The 26,518-nt window shown below is 49.3% G+C and overlaps 2 protein-coding genes across 3 annotated transcripts in view; both read right to left on the reverse strand.

Moving 5' to 3' along the window:
* The window catches only part of ASIC2 (acid sensing ion channel subunit 2), a 1,322,378-nt gene extending 1,315,769 nt beyond the window's left edge, over positions 1–6,609 (reverse strand). For both annotated transcript variants that reach the window (XM_073325645.2, XM_073325647.1), the window contains exon 1: positions 5,809–6,609. In XM_073325645.2, the coding sequence (XP_073181746.1) occupies positions 5,809–6,372 (564 nt within the window). In that variant the 5' untranslated portion in view covers positions 6,373–6,609. The remainder of the gene's footprint in view (positions 1–5,808) is intronic.
* A 14,690-nt stretch (positions 6,610–21,299) lies between these two features.
* The window catches only part of LOC140903748 (aquaporin-5), a 40,560-nt gene continuing 35,341 nt past the window's right edge, over positions 21,300–26,518 (reverse strand). The window contains exon 4 of the mRNA XM_073325508.1: positions 21,300–21,488. Coding sequence (XP_073181609.1) covers positions 21,300–21,488 — 189 coding nt within the window. The remainder of the gene's footprint in view (positions 21,489–26,518) is intronic.

Here is a 26,518-nt window from a genome sequence, read left to right on the forward strand (position 1 = left end):
TCTCCCGCCTCCCTCCTACTATTTCTAAATACCTCTCTCTCTCCTTCTCCCCCTTCTCCTGAGCCCTGTCATCCCATCAGGTAGCTGCACTCAAAGAGGCACCATTGTACTGGACACAGCCTAGTTCCAAGCAACCCGAAGTCCCGCAGCAAGGGAGCAGGGCAATGCTCCCAGCAAGCGCAGTGGCATGCAAACCCTTTGTGCTTATCGTGCATGAGGGCAAGGCTCATGCAATGCTGTCCTATTAACAAATGTCTGCATTTAAATATGTGCCACTCAGCCTATGTGGCTGCATCTCCTGTGATGAGTCCATTTTCTGCAATGGGGAACCAGGACTAGAACTCTGGGACTACAGCTCCAAAAGCATGGATCTTTCCCACTTGAGCTAAAGAAGAATGCCATCAGCGAGCACCAATGGTAGGTCCTAGAGGATCTGTCTGAGATCAAGTCTTGTCAGTGCAAGAAGCACTCTTTTTCATGTCGGATTTCCCTCACTAATGAGGATTGCTAGCTCCTTAGGACAACACCTCAAACAGATTATTGAGCAAATATTACCAATTTTTGATTAATAATTTATCCAGATTTTTTTTATATATTTAACCAGCTCAAATAACCAACATCCAAAAGTGATTCTCCAAAAGTGGATGAAGAATGAGCATAAAAAAGCTTAGAATAGGGTAATCAGAGTGAAAAAAGGCTATTTTAGCAACTTAGTACTCCAGTTATGGGTGTGTTAGAGAGTGAGAAAGGAACATTTGGAGATTAGGTAGGTAGGTAAGTAGGTAGATTTTTCCCCTAATGGAAATATTTACATGAGGCAGTATCCATTGTGAGGAGACTATCTATTGATGATCATTTGTACTGAAAATAAATACACATACAACAATAAAGACAAATACACACATGGAGTCTTAATGTTACCACTGACATAAATGGACCCATACAACAGTATGTATAAAACAGTTCTCAATTAGCAGATGATGTTAGATAGAATCACATTTCTTCATGCATTTCAATCCATGTGTGGTTATAATTTCCTGAAAACCCCAGTTCTCTGTCTGCTGGTAGAGGCTATTCTCTCTCTTAGGATACAAGACAACACTGATAATACCCCACCTCCTCTCCTGTGCTTGGGTCCTCTGTATTTGCACCTGAGCAGATGGGATCTGCTGCCTGACACGCCCATTGTGCTCAGTGGAGCTGGGCGAGCTGATGGCTGCTAGGATGCATTTGACACGGCTCTCTTTACGGACATACACGCACCCCACTTGCTATTATTGCACACATAGGGTGGAGTGGGCCCACCCCTCCCTATTTTCCAGCCCTGCCCTCTGCTCTCCTGTCTCCTCTGTGCCATCTCTCCTCTCCAGCACTGCCCCTTCCTGGTCTGCCCTCTGCCACTGACTCAGTCTGTCCACTCTCCCAGTGCTTGAATTATTTCTGTAGTTGATCCCCTCCTTCCTCACCTTCCCAGCTATTAGGCATCCTCCCATGAAACCATCACGGAGCTTGGTCCTACCATTAGAGAAGCAAAGCGATAGAGCACCAAGCAGGGTGGTGGGTGCATGGGGCCCTGATCCTGCATTTCTGAGAGCACTGCACCATAGCTACCCTACCTGGTACGAGAGCGGCGCACATAGGGGTCTCAGCAGCTTAAGGGGTGCGCATGAGACCATGTCTCAGACATACCCATGCTTTTTTACCCTACGGTGCCCAATGCACTTGGCACACTCCACAAACACACCCCCTCAGGCTGCCCGATGCCTGGGTACCAAACATTTCTGGGCACACGGTGCTCTGATGGTTCCTGCCAACACAACCAAGAGCTTGTTGCAGTTTGTGGCTTCTGGGGTTTCTTGAGGTTCTCTCCCTGCCCATTTCTGGAGAGCCGCAGCACCGATGCTGGAGTCTGGCTCAGGACCCTGATCTCCTGCCGTGCACTAAGGGAATAGCCGCCAGGCCCGCAGGCCCAATGGGGAAGCTTCAGTGAAGCCTCCATGCCACCCTGAATGCAGCGACCTGCTGAGGCTGCTCATTACACGCAGAGGGGCCAGGCTGCAAGCTCACCACAGCTGGGCTCAGCGTGACACGAAGGCAGAAATGTTCCGAGGCTGCAATGTGGCATTGCTGCAAGATTATTTCACACACGCACACCCCAGAAAAATGCCAATAGGAGGCAGCCCCCGTTCATGCTTAAATTGGGGCCTTGCAGGAGCAGCAGTTTTGAGGAGGAGGTTTCCAAGGGGAAGCCGTGTTAGTCTGTAGCAGCAAAAACAACGAGGAGTCCTTATGGCACCTTAGAGACTAACAAATTTATTTGGGCTTCTTCCCAATGGGATGCCCTTGTATTCCTCTGCCCCAAACACTCTGCTTGGGATATTGGTGTGCCCCACAGTCACCCCTTCATCTGCTGCTAAAAATATTCACCTATTGCCTAATATTCAATGCTTCACTGACCACTGGGATTCCCGTTTTTCACAGTGTTATCTGCTTTTGCGCACCGGTTCCAGAATCAGCCTGGAGAAGGATGCTAAGTCCTTGGGAAACTACTTGGATGCATTTTTACAGAAAAGCCTAGGAATTCACTACCGCAAGCTGCCCAGAATATGATTAACCATTGGCTGGGAGGCATTGGCAGTATCTCGGGAGGAAGGAAGCACAGAGTGTACAGAAAACACAGCTGGAATCCTGTTAAATAAATAACAGAGCATGAGCATGGGAAGGGAAGGGGGAGAACAGCAGAATGGAGCGAAGCCACCTACTCCATGCACCATGGCTATGCATTCCCCTTGCCTGCCTTCCTCCACAGAGCTGAGATGACATATGAGGCTGTCACACTGCATTATGTTCACTTGTGGGAGCAGAAGCTGTGCAAACCCACACCCAGAGCGGCACTTCAGTGCAGACCCCCCCCTCTGGCTAATGGGTTCCTGTTTCTTTGCCCTCTGGACTGGGAAATGCGCAATTTGGTCAAGCGAACGAGAAGCAAGCAAGAGTTTCCAGGGTGGTGCATCTGATCAGGACAGAGCCCTGCACTTTACATCGAAGTATCCCCTAGAGGTGAAACCAAATAATGGAGCCTTGCCCATTATGAGCACCTAGGAACCAGTGCTAATATAACCGCACCACGTATCCACAGGACAATCAGTAGCGAAAGGAAAACTGCCCTAGAGGAGATGGGGGATGTACAGTGGTGATTTATAAACCAGCCTTTAAAACCATGGCACCTCTTTTTCCATCTGGCGCCACTCTAGTAGCAATGCCAGGAAACCACATGGCGCACAGGGCAAAGGAGCAGTAGCTTGAACAGGTCACAAAATGAATCCTGATGGTCAAAGGCACAGATTATGAATCACCAGCCTTCAGCTTCTAGTTTGGGGTGTGGGGAATCGTAGGCGAAAGGGGTCAGGGGAGCACATTATTCAGGCCGTTGCTTTTGAGCAGAGGTTTTCACCTTACATGACACACCAAAGATAACCTTATCTTAAAAGAACTAGAGTATTCTTCAGGAAGGGTCCAAATGACTACATCCTATGGCAGAGCTCCCATCGGGGCCATACTGTAGTATTTCTTTAGAAGGATGACACTTTACCCTGCAAAGGCCCTGGCTGGTCCTTGCTGGGGCTAACCTCCTTTGGCAGACTAAGTGTTCTGCAGCAGCCCATGGATGGTCTGCGTCCTTTTGAAATCACTGTGTTCATGGAAAGTCAATCATAGAAACACAGTGCATCATTCCAGAGTGACGACCCCTGGATTTTAAGTGTCGGGTAAAATCACCAAAAGTTACTAAGGGCCAGATCCTCAAGGATATTTAGGTTTCTATGGGGAGTTAGGCACCTACATACCTTTGTGACTCTGGGATCAAATTATTTAGGAGCCTAAGTCCCATTGGCCTCCATTCAGGATCCTACATGCCTTGGTTTTGAAAATGGGAATTAGGTTCCTAAGTCACTGAGGCGCTTTGAAAATGTTACCCTATAAGTGTTTGGGACTTGTTCACTCTCGGCTAATAGACACTTGCTGCATAATAGTGAGTCTGCATCTGGTTTGGGGAGGCCTATTCTACAGGGAAGAACCATTTGCACTGTTGGGATCTAGATTACAAGCACTCCCAGAGACCAAGGACTTCGCTCAGGGATCGCTTTCGGCTCAGGCCAGTGTCTGACTTGAATGATACTTTTATTGCTTGAACTCTCCTGTGGGCTTCTCTTTCCCACCCATCCATGCCCCCCCCCCCATCTGCCTTCCCCATTCTGACATACACACACTGGCCTGCTCCCGGGCAACAGCACAGGGTTTAGTGCCTGTCCTGTCCTAATGCACCTCTGTACACCTTCCTCTCCTCTGAACAATCCCCGCTGTGTTTAATGGCCTACAAGCCTCGATTCCTGCTCATAACCAGGTAGCTGGTTCTGAAGGGGGTGGGGGCTCCTAAGCTGGAAACTGCCAACAACTGCTCCATAAAATACAACCTTCCCCACTCGGGTGTTCCAGGAAAACATTCCCCGGCGCGGCCAGGTGCCAGCAGCACAAGCCGGCTGGAGTCGCAAGATACAAAAGTAGCGGAGACAAAAGCTTCCAAAGGCTGCATTTGTGGAGGTGACAGGGGCCCTAGGCCCATGAAATCAACGGGCAGCGTAGTCCTTCATGACAGCCTAGAAATCAGTGCGCATGTAACCACGCCACGTACCCCCAGCACCGCCGGTAGCAAAAAGAGCAAACAGCGTACGTCCCGCAGAACCAAATGGCTGAAAGCGCTCGTTGCTTCACTTAACTCTCCAAAGACCTGCTTCACCCAGCAAGGAGAGACGCGGGCCGGTGTAAGTCACAGCTCGGCACAGACCCCAGCAAGAAATGATTAGCGCTCAGCTCTGAGACAGCAATCAAACCAGATGGTTAAAAGATACAGGCACTGTTCGGAAACCACCACCCCCCTCCCCATGCCAGCATCCCCCGTGCAAGCCTGGCCCCCTCTGCTAGCGGGACGGTCACCGCTTTCCCTTCCGCAGGAATGCACGCTTACACGCGCGTGTGTGTGTCTAGAGCGGCTGCTTTCCATCCGTGAACCACCACAGGCAAGTGTCAGTCCCTGTCGGGGTGTAATCAAATACTCTTAAGCCATTTGCTTCTCTCACTCTCCCCGGACTCACGCCTCAGCCGGCCGAGGGAACGGACCCAGCCGAGTCTGGAGGATTCATTTTTACCTCTCTCTCCAACGCAGTGGCAGGAAAGGACCCACACTGCACAGCAAACTAGCAACCGCGCCGAGGATTTAAGAGCCAGAATCGCAGGCCGACAAAGCAGGATCCACCTCGAATGATGATGCCGCAAACCGCGGGTCCATCAAAGCCACAAAGCCCAGGCAGAGGCTGCTGCCCCAACGACTGCACCCAGACCACTCTGCAGCGCAGCACACTTGCCTTTTGCACGAGAATCTGTCCAGCCCAAGGCACCGGCCGGCCACCACAGCGCACTCCCTGCAACATGACAGGTCAGACTGCCTGCTGGGGGGTCGCAGGGGCCCCTCCAAATCACAGCTCCAACAGCAAGTGGCCTCTGGGAACTGCTAGCCTGCTAGGGAGGATCAACCAGTACAAAAGGGCTCTGGCAAACAAACTTCAACTCAACAGGCTGCCTGCCTTTTTCCCAGTACCACGCGAGAGAAACCTGAACCCAGCAGAGACGGTTCTCTCTTGACTCACCCTTGGCCAGATCACATCACCTTAAGCACCTGCTGGATTCTCCACCGCCAAGCCCGGCCGCACGCCCAGAGAAGATAAAGGAAGTAGAAGCTCTGTCCATACTCACAGTTTTGAAGTCCTTCTGGCTGCACTCCCGGCCTTTGAACTTGCAATACAGTAGCATATCCTTCAGGTCGTGCCCCACGCGCCCCAAGAACTCCTGCATGTTGAAAATTTTCGGTTTGTATTGCTGAAAGTTGGCCTTTTCCTGGAGAGCGGCCAGGACAGCTGGGTCAGCCAGGTGGGGCGCTGGAATCTGCAGGTTCACATCCAGCAGCGCCAGGAGCTCCCCAGCATGGTACAGGTCATTGGTGGTGAGTCTGGAGAAGCGGAACTCATTGAGGTTACAGATGGTGACCGCAGGGAAAACCAGGCTATTGGCCACTACCTCGTCCACTTTAGTGACGTGCTGGTAGGAGAAATAGAAAGCCACCCGATCCGAGCTCTCCACCAGGAGGAGACCCAGCGAGCCCACAAAGGCCATGGTCCACAGCAACCGCCTTATCGTCACCGGCCCATAGACAAAAATGTGGCGAATCCCATGGAGGGAGGAAGTGTTGGCAAACATCTGGATGCTGGAGGGCTCCAGGCTTCCCATGCTTCCCTCGCTGGTGCTGTCCTTAAGATCCATTGGGGTAGTTTGTTAAAATCCTGGCACTATTTTTCAGGTCAGTGCCTCTCTAGTCAGACAGAACTGTATCTCCCCACCCCCACCTTCCAGTGGGCTTCACCCCTTATCTCTGGGGAGCAGGAGAGGAGAGAAGAAGAGAGGATCAGGCCAGTTGCTGGGAGTTTCTCCTAGGAGCTCAGCAGTAGCCTAGCAGGGGTAAATATTTATATAAAATCCATTCAAACTCTAGCTCTTGATTTCCTCGGTGCGATAAGGAGGGCTGGTTTTATTGAGGGAGACACCAAGGTGATGTGGAAGAGATGTGGGTGGGAAGCGAGAGCTTAGCCAATGGAAATAAAGCCCTCCCCCTACACTCACACACTGAACAGGGAGAGAGAACAGAAAGCCAGCGAGGCCGCTTGCAGCCGGCTAACAGCGCCCGATGCACAAGGCTGCCCGCTTTGCCGAGCTGAGGGACGGCGGAGCGGCGCTGCTTTCCCATTGCTTGATTTTTCTGCTCCGATGTTGCTAGCAGCTGGATTCGAGCATCCTCCCAGGCCTGTTTTGGACAAGGCTCCAGATGCTGCCAGTCTCAGCCCTCGGAGAAAGCTGGGCTGCTGATTCACAGGGAGAGAGGAGGCAGGGGAGTGCCGGAGGGAGAGAAGCAAAAGCCCGCGGGAGAAGCAAAGAGGGAAAGAGATGCAGGGCCCCGCGCACGCCCCGACACGGAGCAGCCGGCAGCAAGCCAGCTGCCTTCTCTTCCCTCAGACAGCAGCTGAGGCAAAAGTTAAGGAAGGGCAGGACTTGGTGGGTAGCTGCTGCAGAAAGGGAGAATGGCTCTAGAGAACTGCGGGGTGCAGTCGGGGGGGGGGGCACGTTTCTTCTTGTCCTTTCTCGTTTCTTCCCCTCTCGCTTTCCGTGAGAGCCTGCCCGCTTCGGGACCCCCTGGCACTGCAGACGCTCGAGAGGAGAGAGTAACTCCTCAGCCACCGCCTCTGTGACTTGTCTCCTCCAGGGAGGCGCAGGGAGAGGGGGCTGCTTCCGAGGAACCTCAGGTTGCTGCTGGGATGATGGTGATGTTCATGAGTCATTAATCAATCAAGCCTCTTCCAGAGTGCAAGGAGGAAGCCAAGAAACTGCCTCTCTATCCCCAGCCCCAGGGTTTCTAAGGGCTCACCCAGCCGCACGTGGAATTTCCAGTGGTTTTCCTTCCTTTGAATGTCCACATGAAAGGCACCGGTGATGTGTTTGTGTTTAAAAGGGTTTCCCAGAGAGGTCACAGTGGGGAGGTGGGGGTCGAGGCCTGCAATATCCTGCAGGAATAACTCCCAACGCTGCAGCATCCCATCTGCAAGCTGCGGCCCATGGGGCCTTGGCTGCCCAGTTTGGGAGCATTTTTGCTCTGTGTTGGCCCCTTGGATTACAGTGGGGTCCCGGGCTGTGAATGAGGTCCCTGCGCACTCAGTAATGATCATGATCATTCACAATAGCTGCATTAGGTCAGGCCCGGCACAAAGAAGTAGGGACTGTCTCCCTTTGTTCTGTGTTTGTACAGCACCTTGCACTCAGGCCCTGCTCCCTCACTGAGACTAGCTGCTACCACAATGCAAATAGTAAATAATAATAAAGGGGCATTTCTCGCCCTGGAATAAATCCTGCCTGCCTGCTGGCTGCAGCACAGATGTGAAAGAGAAAAAAATCTCAATTCACTGGATTTGCTCCATGCCTAAAGCATGTGTGTGAATTTCAGAGGGGTGAAATCCTGGGCCACACCATTCACCTGAAGTTAATGGTGAAACTCCCCTTGGCTTCAGTGGGGCCAGGATCTCATCCTGGGATGTTAGAAAGCCCCCAAAGGAAAGTTATTGCAAAGACAGCTGACTTAGCTCACCTCAAACCCCTCTGATCAGCTCTGTCCTCTTTTCACCCCCAGGAGCTGAGTCAGTGGGGGGGCCACCCACCAGTGGTCCCCACAGCAACCACGCCCGGAACCTCACCAAGCAGGCCACAACAACCAGCTCAGCACAGAACGCCAGGGGCCGAGTGAGCCGGCGGGACAAGGTCTCCTGCTCCAGTGCACAATGGAGCCTGTGCAGTTCAATATGTTGAGCTGGACCCCACTTTTGTCTTTAAGGCAGGAAGCAACACCAGGAGTTAATGCGGAGGAAGGGGCATTTTGCTGCAGGGATAGGGTGTCAAGATGGGCAGGGAAAAGGGGAGACAGAGGCTGGGCAGGGGGGAGATGGAGGCAAGACACTTCCTGTCCTGAGCTAACTGCATGAGCTGCTGCAGCTTGAGCTAAAGCTAGCTAGCTGTGTCTGTAACAGGTACCCCGCTTCTACGGCACGGGCACCCTCGCCAGTATGTTACGCCAGCTCCTTCCTGCAGGTTACTCATGCCCGTGCTTCTGAACTTGGACTCCCCCATTCCAGACAACCCCTCCTAAAGCTGATTCCCCAAGGGGCTAAAACCCTCCCCCCGGGACAACATTAACCACGGGAACGCAGTGTTCTGGTTTATCACCCTGGGTGCTGTGGTAATAAGGGTGTGCCCTGAAAAAGCCATAACTCTTTGCACGGCTTGAGCTGGCTTGAGGATTGGGCCAAAAGAAATCTGATGTGGTTTAACAAGGACAAGTGCAGAGTCCTGCACTTAGGACGGAAGAATCCAATGCACCGCTACAGACTAGGGACTGAATGGTTCGGCAGCAGTTCTGCAGAAAAGGACCTAGGGGTTACAGTGGACGAGAAGCTGGATATGAATCAACAGTGTGCCCTTGTTGCCAAGAAGGCCAATGGCATTTTGGGATGTATAAGTAGGGGCATTGCCAGCAGATTGAGGGATGTGATCGTTCCCCTCCATTCGACATTGGTGAGGCCTCCTCTGGAGTACTGGGTCCAGTTTTGGGCCCCACGCTGCAAGAAGGATGTGGAAAAATTGGAAAGCATCCAGTGGAGGGCAACAAAAATGATTAGGGGACTGGAACACATGACTTATGAGGAGAGGCTGAGGGAACTGGGATTGTTTAGTCTACAGAAGAGAAGAATGAGGGGGGATTTGATAGCTGCTTTCAACTACCTGAAGAGGGGTTCCAAAGAGGATGGATCTAGACTCTTCTCAGGGGTAGCAGATGACAGAACGAGGAATAATGGTCTCAGGTGTCAGTGGGGGAGGTTTAGGTTGGATAGTAGGAAAAACTTTTTTACTAGGAGGGTGGTGAAACACTGGAATGGGTTACCTAGGGAGGTGGTGGAATCTCCTTCCTTTGAGGTTTTCAAGGTCAGGCTTGACAAAGCCCTGGCTGGGATGATTTAGTTGGGGATTGGTCCTGCTTTGAGCAGGGGGTTGGGCTAGATGACCTCCTGAGGTCCCTTCCACCCCTGATATTCTATGATTCTATGAACCCCTCCAATGCAAGGATCTCAGAGCACTTTACAAGAACAGGCCAGAGAGGTGCTGTAGGTATTAGCTTCTCTGCCTTGCAGACAGAAACCTGAGACTCGAGGGCCCAGCTCCTCAAAGTATTTAGGCACCCAACTCCCATTGACATCAGTGGGAGCTAGAGGCCAAAATACCTTTTCAGCTCTGGGACTAGGAGTTTAAGTGACTGGCCCAAGGTCACATGCAGCATCAGCGACAGAGCCGGCAAGAGAATGCTGGAGTCCTGTTATGTAGTCCCTTGTGCAAACCACACTCTCTGATGAGAGTAGTTCATGGAGGCAAATGGCACCGGAAACCTCTGCACCGGAGAGCGCACACCAGGGCAGAAGGTACCTGACTGTCCAAGTGAGCCAGCCTCCCCCCGCACACACATCATACAGTCCCTTGCAACCAGGAAATGCCTCCTACCCTGCAGGCTGGGAGCCGTGATAGACACATATCACAGCAGTTCACAGCTAGTCACACTGTCTCGCAAGGATCTACCCAGGCTACCCACATGGCTCCCAGTACCCCGCTGCAATTTAACATGTTCACTCTCTGAACACCCTGGGAGGGAGGCAGCATCTTTAGCTGGACATAGAAACCTTTAACGTTAGATATCCCAATGTAGTGTGATAATAAGGCAGATCGTTAGACCCATGGAAAAAAAAAACCCAGCAGATTCAATTATTTTTCTAGCAACTGGCAAATCCAGAAGGAAACCAGCCAGGCCTGTCAAATACTGGCCAGATGGTAACCCTACCATCAGAGCACAAACCCAGTCCTCTCTGGAGGGCGCCTGCCTTATCAGCTGCTCAAAGCTTTTTATGGCAGCGCCATAGACTGTGTATTATAGACAGTAGGGGTGAAAACCCAAGACTTAAGCGTGGCCTAGGGCCTGCGCTCTGACTCTGTGCAAGGGGGAATTTCACCCTAAATTAAGTGTCACCTATAAGGAGCTCCTCTGTGACACACCCCATCAGAAGACTCCCCCGCCCGCTCAGGGCTCAGGGCACCAACAAGCTCCCTTGTAACGATGGCCCATGCTGTAGCAAGCGCTCCAGAATGATACACACAGCCCATTGCCAGCTCTGTCTTGGGGGCAACCAGCCACTGTTTTAGAAACTCTCTGCTGTGGCTTGATTTCCTCACGCAGCAGCCCAGCTGTTGCTATCCCAGCTGATTGACCGAGGAGGGTGGCCATGAGGAATGAGGAGGCAGCTGCTGATCAGACCCCTGCTGTTGATTTGTGAGGGGGATTTGAAAAGCATGGGGCAGAGTTACCTTCTTTGTTTCCAAACCTTTCCATGGGTGTGGCCAGACGACCTCCTGGATCCGCCCCATTTTTCTCCCCACCCATCTACCAGGAGTTGTAGTAGTGGGGGGTTAGCTTTGCAGGCCAGAAGTCTGGGGAAAGGGCCTTGCAAAAGCCTATGTCTTGTTATACAGAAGCAGTTGGGAACTAATAAAGAGTGTCTCTTTCAAGCACCGAATACCACACTAACTTCCTCCCTGCCTCAGTCTCCCCAGTGGTAGTGTGAGCACTTTCTCCTCTACAGCTTCTGCTGTTCGGAACCATTTCTCTTCCTCACTGGCTCTCCATGTGCTTTCTGATCTCACTTGCAAACCTCCCTCTTTCCCAACTGCTGTGGTAGTGGCCTCATGAGTTATTGCTTTCATTTATTCCCCAAAACCTGCCTTTCCCATCCTGTATTCCGTAATTCACACCATTCGCCATCTGCTGCCTTTTATTATTTAACTATGTACAGTGCTTTGGGGACAGTTTGCATAAAGAACGCCAGGCAGCCCTATGCTGGGTATGTTTGCTGAGCTGTTCTCAGTTGTTCATAAGGTCTGCTTGCTGGAGAAGTGGGTAGTTTGTGGGGATTCACTAGACAGGACTAGACTAGACTAGGACTAGAGAGACATAGGACTAGAGAGACAACTGCCTAGTATGCGCATGCGTGCTCGCACGTTTTCACACTCGTGCACCAGTATTGTCTACTGGATGAGAACGGGAACGGCTGACCTGGACCCCTAAGAGGCAGTGGAGGTTTTGCTTTAGCTACCCTGGGAGGGATGGGTGTCTGAGGACCTGCTGTTGCCATGAGGTCGCGGCGGATGTGGTGTGCAGCGTATGGACAACAGCTGTGACAGCAGGAAGGATGGGGTAGTGGTCAGGGGACTAGCCTGGGACTTGGCAGACCCAGGTGCAATTCTCTGCTTCCTCAAACAATTCCTCTGTGACCTTGGTCAAGACCCTTAGCGTCTTCAGCTGTGTAATGGGTTGAACAGCACTGCCGCACAGGGTGCCAGAGGGTTAAACACACTAAAGGGTCTGACATGTTCTGACACTACATCAGTGGGGGCCAGATAAGCCTCAGTGCTAGCTCTTAGTGGCCATGTCCTTATTACACAACCTTCCCATGATGCAACTTTTGTGCCTGGGAGGGGACAGCAGGGCAGTACCGGCTGACTCAGCAATTTGCCCCACATGTGCGGTTAGCTAGGCAGGTGCCTCGCACTCCTTGAGTCTCAATCAACTCTTCTCAGTAAACCAGGGAGACCAGTAGACGTCTCGGTAGGTGCATTGTCTAGGCAGCTTTCTCTCTAGTCCTATGGGGAAACAGAGAACAGAGAATAAGCGCGCCTCGGAAAGTCTCCTCGTCTTCTTCCCACGCAAAGGAGAGGCTGGGAAGCAACAGGGCAGGGAGCTGATCAAGGGAATATTAAAGAACAGATTTGAAGGAAGAGATTGTTTTCCCTCTGGTGTTTCTGCATTGAAAAGACCTCTCCTGCCCTCTAGCGTCTCAACCCACCCCTGCTGCTCTTGGAAGGAGAGCTACTTGGGGTGTTTATAAAAGTATGAAGAAAAAGACGTCAATGGTTTGAGTTTTTTTTCCCTGGACTTTCTCTGTGCTTCTTTGCCGCCAAACAACGGTGAAAGTTCTGAGCCATTGTCACTTTGAAACATGTTGAGAGTGAATGACTCGAATCTGGCTGGGAACAGGATCATCTAGTCTGACCTCCTGCAAACCCAGGCCAGGGAACATCCCCAAGAGAGATTCCTGCATCAGGTCATTTAGAAAGACAGCCACACTGGATGTAAAGGCTCCAAGTGTGGAGAATCTACTACACGCTTTGGTAAATTATTTCAGTGGTTAATGACCCTCACTACTAAATACGTACACTTTATTTCCTGTTGTGTTTGTCAGGCTTCAGGCTCTAGCCACAGATCTTGTTCTGCCTTTGTCTGCTAGACTGAAGACCTCACCCCACATATTTCAGATGTCTTCACCCCACGTAGGTGCTTGCAGACTGTAATGAAGTCCCTACTGAACCATCTTTTTGATATGGCCAATTGACTGCGCTTCTTGAGTCTCTTACTGTACGACAGGTTTTCAAGATCATGCTCTTCTCTGAAACGTCTATAATTTTATAATAGCCATTTCAAAGTGAGGACAGCAGAACTGGCCACGAGTCCAATAACGGTCTCACCGGTGCTGTATTTAGAGATAATATCACCTCCCTCTCCTCCTCAATATTCCTTTGCTTTAAGCCCTTTTTGCCACACATCACACTGGGAGCTCAAATTCAGGTGATTATCTACAATGAGCCCTGTTGGAAGGCCTTTCCAGAGTCACTGCTTTCCATGATACAGTCCCTGTTCCTGTAAATGTGACCTGCATCCATTGTTCCTAGATGCATGACCTTGCAGTTGGCTGTATTAAAACACAAGTTGTACTAAAACCCAATTTACCAAGCGATCCAGACCCTCTGTATCAGAGACTTGCCCTCAACATTATTATTTTAAAGAATCCTTATTGAGGTTACAGGGACAAACCATCCTGATATGTAGAAAGAATAGTAAATATGGCAGGCGACCAGCTTGGCTTAACAGTGAAATCCTTGCTGATCTTAAACATAAAAAAGAAGCTTACAAGAAGTGGAAGATTGGACAAATGACCAGGGAAGAGTGTAAATATATTGCTCGGGCATGCAGGAGTGAAATAACGAAGGCCAAATTACACCTGGACTTGCAGCAGCAAGAGATGTTAAGAGTAAGAAGAAGGGTTTCTTCAGGTATGTTAGCAAGAAGAAGAAAGTCAAGGAAAGTGTGGCCCCTTACTGAATGAGGGAGGCAACCTAGTGACAGAGGATGTGCAAAAAGCTAATGTACTCAATGCTTTTTTTGCCTCTGTCTTCACGAACAAGGTCAGCTCCCAGACTGCTGCACTGGGCAGCACAGCATTGGGAGGAGGTGACCAGCCCTCTGTGGAGAAAGAAGTGGTTTGGGACTATTTAGAAAAGCTGGACGAGCACAAGTCCATGGGGCCGGATGCACTGCATCCGAGAGTGCTAAAGGAGTTGGCGGCTGTGATTGCAGAGCCATTGGCCATTATCTTTGAAAACTCATGGCAATCGGGGGAGGTCCCAGACGACTGGAAAAAGGCTAAAAAAGGGAAGGAGGAGGATCCTGGGAGCTACAGGCCAGTCAGCCTCACCTCAGACCCTGGAAAAATCGTGGAGCAGATCTTTAAGGAATCAATTCTGAAGCACTTAAAGGAGAGGAAAGTGATCAGGAACAGTCAGCATGGATTCACCAAGGGCAAGTCATGCCTGACTAATCTAACTGCCATCTATGACAAGATAACTGGCTCTGTGGATGAAGGGAAAGCAGTGGACGTGTTGTTCCTTGACTTTAGCAAAGCTTTTGACACGGTCTCCCACAGTATTCTTGCCAGCAAGTTAAGGAAGTATGGGCTGGATGAATGGACTATAAGGTGAGTAGAAAGTTGGCTAGATTGTTGGGCTCAACGGGTAGTGATCAATGGCTCCATGTCTAGTTGGCGGCTGGTATCAAGTGGAGTGTCCCAAGCAGTGGTGAGCTGGAGCCGGTTCGCACTGGTTTGTTAGAACCGGTTGTTAAATTTAGAAGCCCTTTGAGAACCAGTTGTTCCGCGAGGGAGAACCGGTTCTAAAAGGGCTTCTAAATTTAACCGGCCCAAAGTGGCACCTTAGGCGCTGACTCCACGGGTGCTCCAGCCCTGGTGCACCCAAGGGGAAAATTTGGTGGGTGCAGAGCACCCACTGGCAGCTCCCCGCCCCACCCCCAACCCCAGCTCACCTCCAGTCCACCTCCGCTCCGCCTCCACCTCCTCCCCTGAACGCACCGCCCCACTCTGCTTCTCCGCCCCCCCAGGCTTCCCACGAATCAGCTGTTCATGCGGAGTGATGCGTTTAGGGGAGGAGGCGGAGGCAGAGCGGAGGTGAGCTGGGGCTGGGTGCGGGGCAGGGTGGGGATCTGCCGGTGGGGGCTCTGCACCCACCAAAATTTTCCCCATAGGTGCTCCAGCCCCGGAGCACGCAGGGAGTTGGCACCTAAGGCACCACTTTTGATGTGATCAGTGGGGGGAGCGGCCGCTCCCCCTGCTCCCCCCCAGCTACGCTCCCCTGTCCCTAGGAGCCAGAGGGACCTGCTGGATGCTTCCTGGGAGCTGCCCCAGGTCAGCACCACCGGGACTCCCCACCTCGCCCCCCGGCAGGTGCCTCTGGCTCTTAGGGGTGGGGTGGGCATGCATTATGGTGGCCCACGAGACCCTCCTGCCTGGTTCTGGGGGCAGTTAGGGGACAGGGGAGGGGGTTGGATGGGGCAGGAGTCCTGGGGGACGGGGGTGGGCAATGACCCCCTCGTGGGGTGAGGAGGGAACCCGTTGTTAAGATTTTGGCAGCTCATCACTGGTCCCAAGGGCCGGTCCTGGGGCCGGTTTTGTTCAATATCTTCATTAGTGATCTGGAGGATGGTGTGGATTGCACCCTCAGCAAGTTTGCAGATGACACTAAACTGAGAGGAGAGGTAGATATGCTGCAGGGTAGGGATAGGATACAGAGGGACCTAGATAAATTAGAGGATTGGGCCAAAAGAAATCTGATGAGGTTCAACAAGGACAAGTGCAGAGTCCTGCACTTAGGACGGAAGAATCCCATGCACCGCTACAGACTAGGGACCGAATGGTTAGGCAGCAGTTCTGCAGAAAAGGACCTAGGGGTTACAGTGGACGAGAAGCTGGATATGAGTCAACAGTGTGCCCTTGTTGCCAAGAAGGCCAATGGCATTTTGGGATGCGTAAGTAGGGGCATTGCCAGCAGATTGAGGGATGTGATCGTTCCCCTCTATTCAACATTGGTGAGGCCTCATCTGGGGTACTGTGTCCAGTTTTGGGCCCCACACTACAAGAAGGATGTAGAAAAACTGGAAAGCATCCAGCGGAGGGCAACAAAAATGATTAGGGGACTGGAACACATGACTTATGAGGAGAGGCTGAGGGAACTGGGATTGTTTCGTCTACAGAAGAGAAGAATGAGGGGGGATTTGATAGCTGCTTTCAACTACCTGAAAGGTTCCAAAGAGGATGGATCTAGAGTTTTCTCAGTGATAGCAGATGACAGAACGAGGAATAATGGTCTCAGGTGTCAGTGGGGGAGGTTTAGGTTGGATAGTAGGAAAAACTTTTTTACTAGGAGGGTGGTGAAACACTGGAATGCATTACCTAAGGAGGTGGTGGAATCTCCTTCCTTAGAAGTTTTTAAGGTCAGGCTTGACAAAGCCCTGGCTGGGATGATTTAGTTGGGGATTGGTCCTGCTTTGAGCAGGGGGTTGGACTAGATGACCTCCTGAGGTCTCTTCCAACCCTGATATTCTATGATTATTTACCAGCCCCGATCTTAGTTGTGGGCCCTACGTGCTACTAGTAATACAGATAATAAATCCTATATCGTTACAAGGACATCACACGTGTTCTTTTTGCTGGCATTTCTGCAGAGTCCAAGGACTGAGTGGCTCATGGCAAGGATCTCTCCTATTCCTAGCATGGGTGTCCCCCGGCCCAGAGCAAAATTAATAAATATGGTGAACCCCAGATGAATAACGGGACCCCAGAGCACCAAGGGAACACTGCTTCTGTCGTCCAGAAGTGAGTCCTCTAATGGCTTAGTGTAATATGCCAGGAAGAACCAATTCCAGAAGAGGTGACCTGAATTATTTGCTCAGGATTAATCTAGGTATCTAAACACGTTTGGAGATCGGGGTGTCAGTCTCTCTACTACCAGTTGGTGCCAGCGGTGGTGCCCATTTTGGTGTCATTCACCCTTGTCCACTCAGAGCTGGACTGAGGGTCCCTCAAACTCATGTCACCTATGGACACCCAACAGCCTTCAGGCAGCATTGCCGCTCAACCCGGTGCCCTAGAGGTGACAGAATCTTTATAACTCAGTGTCATTTCTGTCCCTGCATTTTTATGAGCCTATGTATGTGTGGGAGAAAGATTTAACCAATTCAAACGCCAGTAGAACTACAAGGCCATTTCATTCCATCCAAACGTAGCAAGTGGCAATTTCTCACGCTACACTGTATTGATTAGCTTCTTGCAGCTGCACTTGGCTACTTATTTCAATGTTCGTACATCAGCGGGAAATCATTTCAATGCGCATCTAGGAAAGGCAACTAATGAGACAGAGCTTTATTTAAAGAAGGCCTGCAATCCCCAGCTCCTGAGCAGTTCAGGGCCGTATTTTATGGGGACAGTTTTATGAAAAGATGCCATTATATGACATGATTAGATCTGCCACTGTGCAATCAGGGTGGTGAAAAACAACAGGCAAAGCCCATTGCAGACCTGCCGAGTTTAGTGTCTAGTGATTAGAACAGAGGTCTGGACAGAAGAAGTCCTGGGATCTGTTTGCTCCTCTATCCCTGAATATTGGGGGGCAATTAATTTAGGCCCTGCTCCTCAAAGACACGTAGGTGCCTATCTCCAATTGATTTCAATCGGGATTAGACACTTCAATCCCTTGGAGGATCTGCGCCTTAAACAGTCTGCTCTGCAGTTTCCCCAGTCTATCGAAAGGGGGACTGCAAGGGTTAATTAATGCTGGTTCAAGGGTGTGAAGACCTGCCCCTGAAGCTGCTAGACCGCATTACAGGGTTGACTCTGCTGTGGAGAGGCACTGCCTAGGCTGATGGAACCGAGCATCTCGCTAATTCCTTTCTCCATAGAATTTTCACTTTGAGTTTTTAGCGTATTTAGTGCTGCTGGAAAGTGCCAGGTTCACAGGCCGGGAGAAGGAAATTCTGTCTTCTCAGAAGCAGTCCAGCACAGGCCTACCCCAATACATCTAAACAAAGATTGCATCTCCGAGAGTCATTTTGTCCTTGCCCTCTCAGCTGAGACTTCAGCAAAGGCGGCCTTTGAGTGCAATGAACAGCTGTGGTTACTCTAATGTTACTAGTATTGATCATTTGTGTTACCGTCACACCTGGGAGCTTCATCATGGACCAGTTCCCCATTGGCCCAGGTGCTGTACAAAAAAAGAACAAAGAGACCATGAAGACTTGTCCCCTGGCAATTGGACTGAGCCCCCGCCAGCCTGTTTGCGGAGTCCACCAAACAGCCATCAGAGAGATGGTAAAGTTTGGGGTCATTAATAATCACAAACAAATGATCTAGCTGTGAAAGGCTCTGCATCCCGCTACAAAGCCCCTGAGCCATCAGGAGCTCTATCATCCTTCCTTTGGCTATAGAATCATAGAATATCAGGGTTGGAAGGGACCTCAGGAGGTCATTTAGTCCAACCCCCTGCTCAAAGCAGGACCAATCCCCAACTAAATCTGCATATTGAACAAATGTGTCTGCTACAGAGCTGAGCAAATAATTGAGTTTTCAGGTCAGTGGTAAAAAATATCCCATTCAATTCAAATTGATTCTGATATTTATCTGAATTTTCAATGTCCATTTTGAAGCTGGTTCAGAGCAAAGATTTGCACCTGGACTCCCAGACCCCTGGTGACCCCCCTAACTACTGGGGTGAAGGCTATCGGGGCATGGGGGCAGTGGCACCACCTCTGCTGGATGGTTTGGAAATGGCTGAAATGATCTATGATGATTCTTCACACAATACACAGTTAACCTGTGGAACTCTTTGCCAGAGGATGTTGTGAAGGCCAAGACTACAATAGGGTTCAAAAGAGAACTAGGTAAGTTCATGGAGGATTGGTCCATCAATGGCTATTAGCCAGGATGGGAAGGGATGGTGTCCCTCACCTCTGTTTGCCAGAATTTGGGAATGGGTAACAGAGGATGGATCACTTGATGATGACCTGTTCTGTTCATTCTCTCTGGGGCACCTGGCATTGGCCACTGTTGGAAGAAAGGAGACTGGGCTAGATGGACCTTTGGTCTGACCCAGTATGGCCATTCTTATGTGTCAAATTTGTGAATAGTTTCAGGTCAACCAAAATTAATTTTTTTGTGGAATAAAACTAGACATGGAAGGATTCCATTTTATTCAGTAAATGTTGGTAAACATCAATTTCAAGGCGCACACATAAACCAATGAAAAACTATCTCCATCAGCAATAATCGTAACCTACAGACAGGCACAGTAAAAAATATGCTGCTTGAGAATTTATTCGAGTGAGATAGAAGGCTATTTACTTTGTATGTTTTGCTATGTGACGGTGACAGTTTGCTGAACTGTTATAAAACTTTAACATTTTGAAATCAGCATATCCTGTCATTAAATAATTAGTCTGATCTTCCCCACCATGAATTCCCACAGCTGTGAAAATTAAAATAGATTAAAAAGTGCTTTAAACATAAATCTCTATATTATCCATCCAAATTAGAAAATCAGAACTCTGCCAAGCTGAAATAAACAATTAACTATGAATCCAAAAAGTTACATCCTGCTCTACATCTGCTGTTCCGACTGGCTAGCATTTCATGCCCCAGCAGCCTGGAATGGGCTGAAGGATCCCTGCCCGTCCCATGGCTGGGAGAGGTAAATGAGGAAGGGGACACTGGCTCCAGAGGACAAGGCGGTGTCCTCTTCCTCCAGCTGGTGGAGGCAGGGAAAAGCTTCCGGGAACCGTCGCCCCTTGGCCATGCTCATTGGCTCCCCTTCCTTGGCTGGGGGAGACAGAGCGAAGATTGCATTCCTGCTTCATGCAAGTATGAAGAAGTCACTTCACAAGGGGCCAGGTGGGGAAAGGTTGGGGCCTATAGGGGTCATTTCTAGGCTATTGAAGGGTTGGAGCACTGTTTAAAAGATTCTTTTCCTTGAATTAACTTTAAAATCGACCCCTCCAAAGATCTTCTCTTACAGCAGAGTGTGTGTAAAAAGCATCCAGGGTCATGCCAGAGCCCATGATTGTAGTGTCAGATCTTCTCCCAGACAACTAGAGCCATCTCGCACTTGCTGCTTCCCTGCCTGGAGGAGATTGCCTAGTTAGCTTATTGTGGGAGGGGGTTGTTTGTTTTTGGTTGTTTGTGTGCATGTGGGTGGGTGGGTGCTGTGCAGCTGTGAGTGGGCGGGTGTGCTTTGTGCGTGTGCAAAGCTGACAGCAGCTGGCACTCTCCCATATATATCTGAATTCTTTCCATTCCAGCAATGGACGGGGTTAACAACACAGGTGCTTCCAGCTATCCTGACAGTGCCCTTTGAATAGTAGCACTTCCATTCATTGACATTAATTCCCAGAGCGAGTTTCTCTTTCCATTCTGAAGACAAGGCAGTGGAGAGGCTATCTTTGATTGGACAGACTTCTGTTAGTGGACAGGACAAGATTTTGAGTGCTACCGAGCTCTTCTTCGGGTCTGGGGAAGGTGATGAGGGTGGAACACATACCACGTTTACACATGGTGCAAGAACTGGGGAGGGATAGCTCAGTGGTTTGAGCATTGGCCTGCTAAACCCAAGGTTGTGAGTTCAATCCTTGAGGGGGCCATTTAGGGTTCTGGGCCAAAAATTGGGGATTGGTCCCCCTTTGAGCAGGGGGTTGGACTAGCTGACCTCCTGAGGTCCCTTCCAACCCTGATATTCTATGATTCTAAAAGACCAGAGTTAACACCTCTGCAGGCATAGGACAAAGGAGGAATAGTGGGTTACAGATTGTTGCAAAGAGCCCTCAATCCAGTGTCTTGATTAAGTCTGGCGTGGAAGGCGGCACATGGCTGATGTACCACACTCAGTGGCACTGCTAGAGAGGTCTAAAAGACCCTCACCCAGACAGGCACATGAAAGCTTGGCCATTTCACCTCCACCCTTTCCCATTAAAAACCCAAATTGATTATTCAGTATGAAAAATGTCCTGGATATTTCAGTGTGACTATGGCAAGGGACACAATAGGCCAAGTCAGGATTCCCAAGAGGAGCAATATGAGCATGTTCACTGTCAAAGCAAACTAGTGCTCACACCCCCAGTTCAGATAGAGCAAGGAATTCACTGGGTTTGGGGAAATCTGGGAGACAAACTGGGAAGGACACGAAAATCAAACCATTTCCACCCTAAGTTTCAAAGGACAACAAAAGAAATATGGCCCCAATTATCTAAACCTAGTAAATATCCCAGCTCGGCGCACAGGGGCAGCACCAGATAGCATCCCGGATGCTCCCTATGGTCCATCAGCCCCCAGACGCGACACTGCATTGTTCAACAGCTGTTCTTGGTACATCCCTGTCCTTGCTCCTCAGGGCATCTCGCTCAATCCCATCTCTTGGGTGGTTCTCTCAGCCTTGGATTGCAGGTTGCGCTCAGCCTTTGGTCCCTCCTGCAGCATGGTCAGCCACTGGCGGAAGCCGCTGCCTGTTGGGGCCAGTACCAGCTCATTGAGAATGGCCGCAGCCAGACCCCCGCCAAGTGGGCCCAACCAGAAGACCTGCACAGAGAGTCGGAGCACAGATGTTAATGAGAGTGGGCAACTCTGGGCCTGCCTGGGCTGGGTTGCTTGCAGGGGCACCGGAACAGGGGGGATAGGGCTATGCCCTCCCACTTTTTACCAGCCATAAGGGCAAGCAACGAGGGAGCGGGAGGAGAGGAGTGAGCAGGGGGCGGGGCCATGGGGGGAAGAGGCAGTGCCGGGGCGGGGCCTTGGAGAGAATGGGCAGTAAAGAGGCAGGGCCTCAGGGAGAAGGGGTGGTGTGGCACAGGGGGGCAGGGTCACAGTTCAGGCACCTGTGGCCCCCACAACTTTTAAGGTACTTCCGCTGCTCCTGGTTGCTTGCTTGCCAGGTTGCTAAAGCAACCTCTTTCTCTGGGAGCAAACTGGTGTAGGATATTCTCAAATGCATTGACAGTTCAAACTCATTCACAATAGAATCTTAGTGGATAACTCATGGTCTGCAGCAGAGCTGCATGAATAAAAGACGTTTTGATTTGCTGGCAATTCTGAAAAATTGGGGAAAGAAACCTCAACCCCTTGTTTCAGGTCGAACAGAAAACAAATCTTTTTCAAAATTTTGGTCAAATCAAAAGGAAAAAAAAATTCATTTTGGGTCAAAATGAAATGTTCTGTTTGATCCAGAATCCAACATTTCGGTTCGATTGCAAGCATTTTTAAATGTTGTTGAGTATTTCATTTAAATACAATGAAATGCAATTTTGAAAGAAAAATCTTTTCAAACTGGAAAATTGAAATGTTTCATTTCAAAAATGTCAAAATGAAATATTTCAGTTTTTCAGAATTTTCTTTTTTGTTGTTTTTTTTTCAATTAAAATAATTTTGTGAAACCAACAGAAAATTGCTAACAGTCTCAGTGTCAGTGAATCTCTCTTTTCACCAAACAAATGTTGGGTATGAAAAATGTCACCCCTCTCTCAAAGGTGCTGGAGCTAAGGGTGCTGGGGGCTGCTGCACCACGTGGCTTGAAGTGGTTTCCACTGTATACAGGGTTTACAGTTTGGTTCAATGGCTCTCAGCACCCCCATTATAAAAAATTGTTCCAGCCCCTCTGCCATCTCTAGACCACAGCCAGGTACTGAGAAGATTGGGACTCAGAAATCCAAGCAGTGGTGTCTCGTTTGGATTGAACCTACCCATCTATATTAGAGGCAGAGATGCTAGCAGTGCCTATAGTTAAGGTTGCCTGACACTTTCCATTATAAGACCCTTTAGTGGTTCCTGTTGCTTTTTCTTTACCAAACATTAACTGTTCATGCTGACATTCCCCATGTAGGACAGCTGCCTCAGGCTGAAATTTTGGGGGAAGTTTCAGCAAAAATGGTTCAGCCTTTCTAAGAATGAGATTAGGGGAAAACACATTGCTCGGACCATGTTAAAACAATTCCCAGCGCCGTCTCATTGAGAAGCTCCACCGCCTCCACGCTTTGGAGCAGGGGCTTGAAATGGGCACCATTTAATGTCCTTTTAACATAGATTTGTGTGTGTAATTGTGGCTCCTACAAAGGCCACAGTCGCCATTGAGGTAGAACCCAGAACCATCAGCACTGAAAACACCAAGCAAGATCCCCAGGCAGTGTAGATTAGCCCAGCTCCGTGAAAACAAATGCAGAGGTGTCTATTTGCATGGGCTGAGGCTGCAGCCCCCAGGCATCTACCACTTTAGTAGACGGAATTGCTCTGTTTCTCCCATTAAGTAAAATTGCTCTGTTTCTCTCATTGTAGTTGTTTGGGCCAACTCCTAGTGGGAAGTATAATCACACCCACAGGTCACTTTGTGAGGTGTTCCCCAGCTCTGGAAGTTCCTTCACCTGTCCCCGACTCAAAAACATTGTCAATAACAAAACTCCCATGGACCCATGGCAAAGAAGCCCTTGAGGAATTCCACCATGATTTCAACAATTTCCATCCCACCATCAACCTCAGCCTGGACCAGTCCACACAAGAGATCCAGTTCCTGGACACTACAGTGCTAATAAGCGATGGTCACATAAACACCACTCTATACTGTTAGGATATAAATATTCAGGCCTGTCTGCAAAGGCCTGTTCTGTAAGAATTTAGGTGTATTCTGATCACTTGGCTAGTTATAGAGGTATAAAAGAAAGAATCAAAATCACTGTCTGCCAGTGTAAGGTCCTTGTCTTACTGTGACAGTTTGAGGCCCTGTGCTTAGGCTAAGGCCTTTGGCTAAGCAACAGAGGCAGCCATAAGCTGGGAAGTGAACGGTCACATCCTCACATTCCAAACTAGTCACATTGAAATAAGGTGCTATTGGGCTGTTAGGCACTATCAGGACAGGATTGTATTCCTATCACCTCCAGAGAAAGGGAAGTGCCTAGAAAATATAAAAGGAAACTTAGTTTGATAGCATCCTGTCTGGCAAGAACTCACTTATCAATAGCTGGAATGTGAAATCCTCACTTCTGTATTGTTTTGTCATTATAGTTCCCACTTTGCTATTGTTTGTCTGTATAATCTCTGTCTGGTTCTGTGATTGTTTCTGTCTGCTGTATAATTAATTTTGCTGGGTGTAAACTAATTAAGGTGGTGGGATATAATTGGTTACATAATCATGTTACAATATGTTAGGATTGGTTAGTTAAATTTCAGGAAAATGATTGGTTAAGGTATAGCAAAGCAGAACTCAAGTTTTACTATATAGTCTGCAGTCAATCAGGAAGTGAGTGGGTGTGGGGATGGGAATGTGTGTGAGGGAGATGGGAACAGGGAATGGGGGTAAGAAAATTGGAATCATGTTTTGCTAAAGGGGGAAATGGGAACAGGGAATGGGAGTAAGGAAGTTGGAATCATGTTTGGCTAAGGGCAGGAATGGGAACAGGGACACAGGTGTAAGGCTCTGTGGTGTCAGAGCTGGGAAGGAGGATACTAAGGAAGGAAACTGGAATCATGCTTGCTGGAAGTTCACCGCAATAAACATTGAATTGTTTGCACCTTTGGACTTCGGGTATTGTTGCTCTCTGTTCATGCGAGAAGGACCAGGGAAGTAAGTGGGTGAAGAAATAAGCCCCCTAACATATACCAGAAACCTACTGACAGCTATACTTACCTACATGCCTCCAGCTTTCATCCAGACCACACCACATGATCCATTGTCTATAGCCAAGCTCTACGATACAACCGCATTTGCTCCAACCCCTCAGACTGAGACAAACACCTACAAGATCTCTATCAAGCGTTCTTACAACTACAATACCCACCTGCTGAAGTGAAGAAAGAGATTGACAAAGCCAGAAGAGTACCCAGAAGTCACCTACTACAGGACAGGCCCAACAAAGAAAATAACAGAACGCCACTAGCCATCACCTTCAGCCCCCAACTAAAACCTCTCCAACGCATCATCAAGGATCTACAACCTACCCTGAAGGACGACACATCACTCTCACAGATCTTGGGAGACAGGCCAGTCCTTGCTTATAGACAGCCCCCCAACCTGAAGCAAATACTCACCAGCAACCACACACCATACAACAGAATCACTAACCCAGGAACCTACCCTTGCAACAAAGTCCATTGCCAACTGTGTCCACATATGTATTCAGGGGACACCATCATAGGGCCTAATCACGTCAGCCACACTATCAGAGGCTCGTTCACCTGCACATTTACCAATGTGATATATGCCATCATGTGCCAGCAATGCCCCTCTGCCATGTACATTGGCCAAACCGGACAGTCGCTACGTAAAAGAATAAATGGTCACAAATCAGACGTCAAGAATTATAACATACAAAAAACAGTTGGAGAACACTTCAATCTCTTTGGTCACTCCATTACAGACCTAAAAGTGGCAATTCTTCAACAAAAAAACTTCAAAAACAGATTCCAACGAGAGACTGCTGAATTGGAATTAATTTGCAAACTGGACACGATTAAATTAGGCTTGAATAAAGACTGGGAGTGGATGTGTCATTACACAAAGTAGAACTCTTTCCCTATGTTTATTCCCCCCCCGTCCACCCGCCCACTGTTCCTCACATGTTCTTGTCAACTGCTGGAAATGGCCCACCTTGATCATCACTACAAAAGGTTTTTTTTGTTTTGTTTTTGTTTTTGTTTTTGTTTTTTTCCTCTCCTGCTGGTAATAGCTCACCTTTCCTGATCACTCTCATTACAGTGTGTATGGTAACACCCATTGTTTCATGTTCTCTGTGTATATAAAATCTCCCCACTGTATTTTCCACTGCATGCATCCGATGAAGTGGGCTGTAGCTCACGAAAGCTTATGCTCAAATAAATTTGTTAGTCTCTAAGGTCCACAAGTACTCCTTTTCTTTTTGTGAATACAGACTAACACGGCTGCTACTCTGAAAACTCTCCTTGAGTCCAGTGGGGTCAGGATCTGAGATTCTCCGAAAAAAGACAATGAGATTTGCAACAATTGGGTCTTTTGCTTTCTTTTTTTCTTCTAATCCCTCCAATTCCATTACAAGTTAAGTCTCTTTATGGAGACATGAATAACCGGGGAAGCCTGCACAGGATTGTGCTCTGCACGTATCCTGATTGAGAGCTTTAATAACCTGCCATGCGGGATGTACTTTCTGTCGCACTCATAAAGCAAAGAAGGAAATTGGCATCATCAGTCTCAAACAGAGGAAGAAAAGGCAGAATTGTCAGCAGCGGTACTAAAAACGCCAGGCTTTGCCCCAAGCAGTGGCAATGTAAACACAATCCTCGCTGAAACCAGCTGGCATTTCATCTCCCAGGGACCTGGGGCCTGATTATAAATCAGGCACAACCCATTGGACTAAGTGGAGTGACACTGGTATGGAACTGGTGTGAGATCAGAATCAGGCTCTGCACTGAAGTTCCAGCTGTGGTTATTCTCTCCAATGGACTTGATTCTGCCACCCCCCCTCACACAGAGCACGCTGTCTGCTGAAAGTGGTAAGATTGCTCTTTACTCCTGTTAGCGCTGCAGAAGCCAGGACAGCTATGTGGAAGGGAGCCAGCCCAAGTCTGTTCCAGCTTGTGCATCACCAACAGGA

Source organism: Lepidochelys kempii, chromosome 27, assembly GCF_965140285.1.
Source record: "Lepidochelys kempii isolate rLepKem1 chromosome 27, rLepKem1.hap1, whole genome shotgun sequence".
Lineage (NCBI taxonomy): Eukaryota > Metazoa > Chordata > Testudines > Cheloniidae > Lepidochelys > Lepidochelys kempii.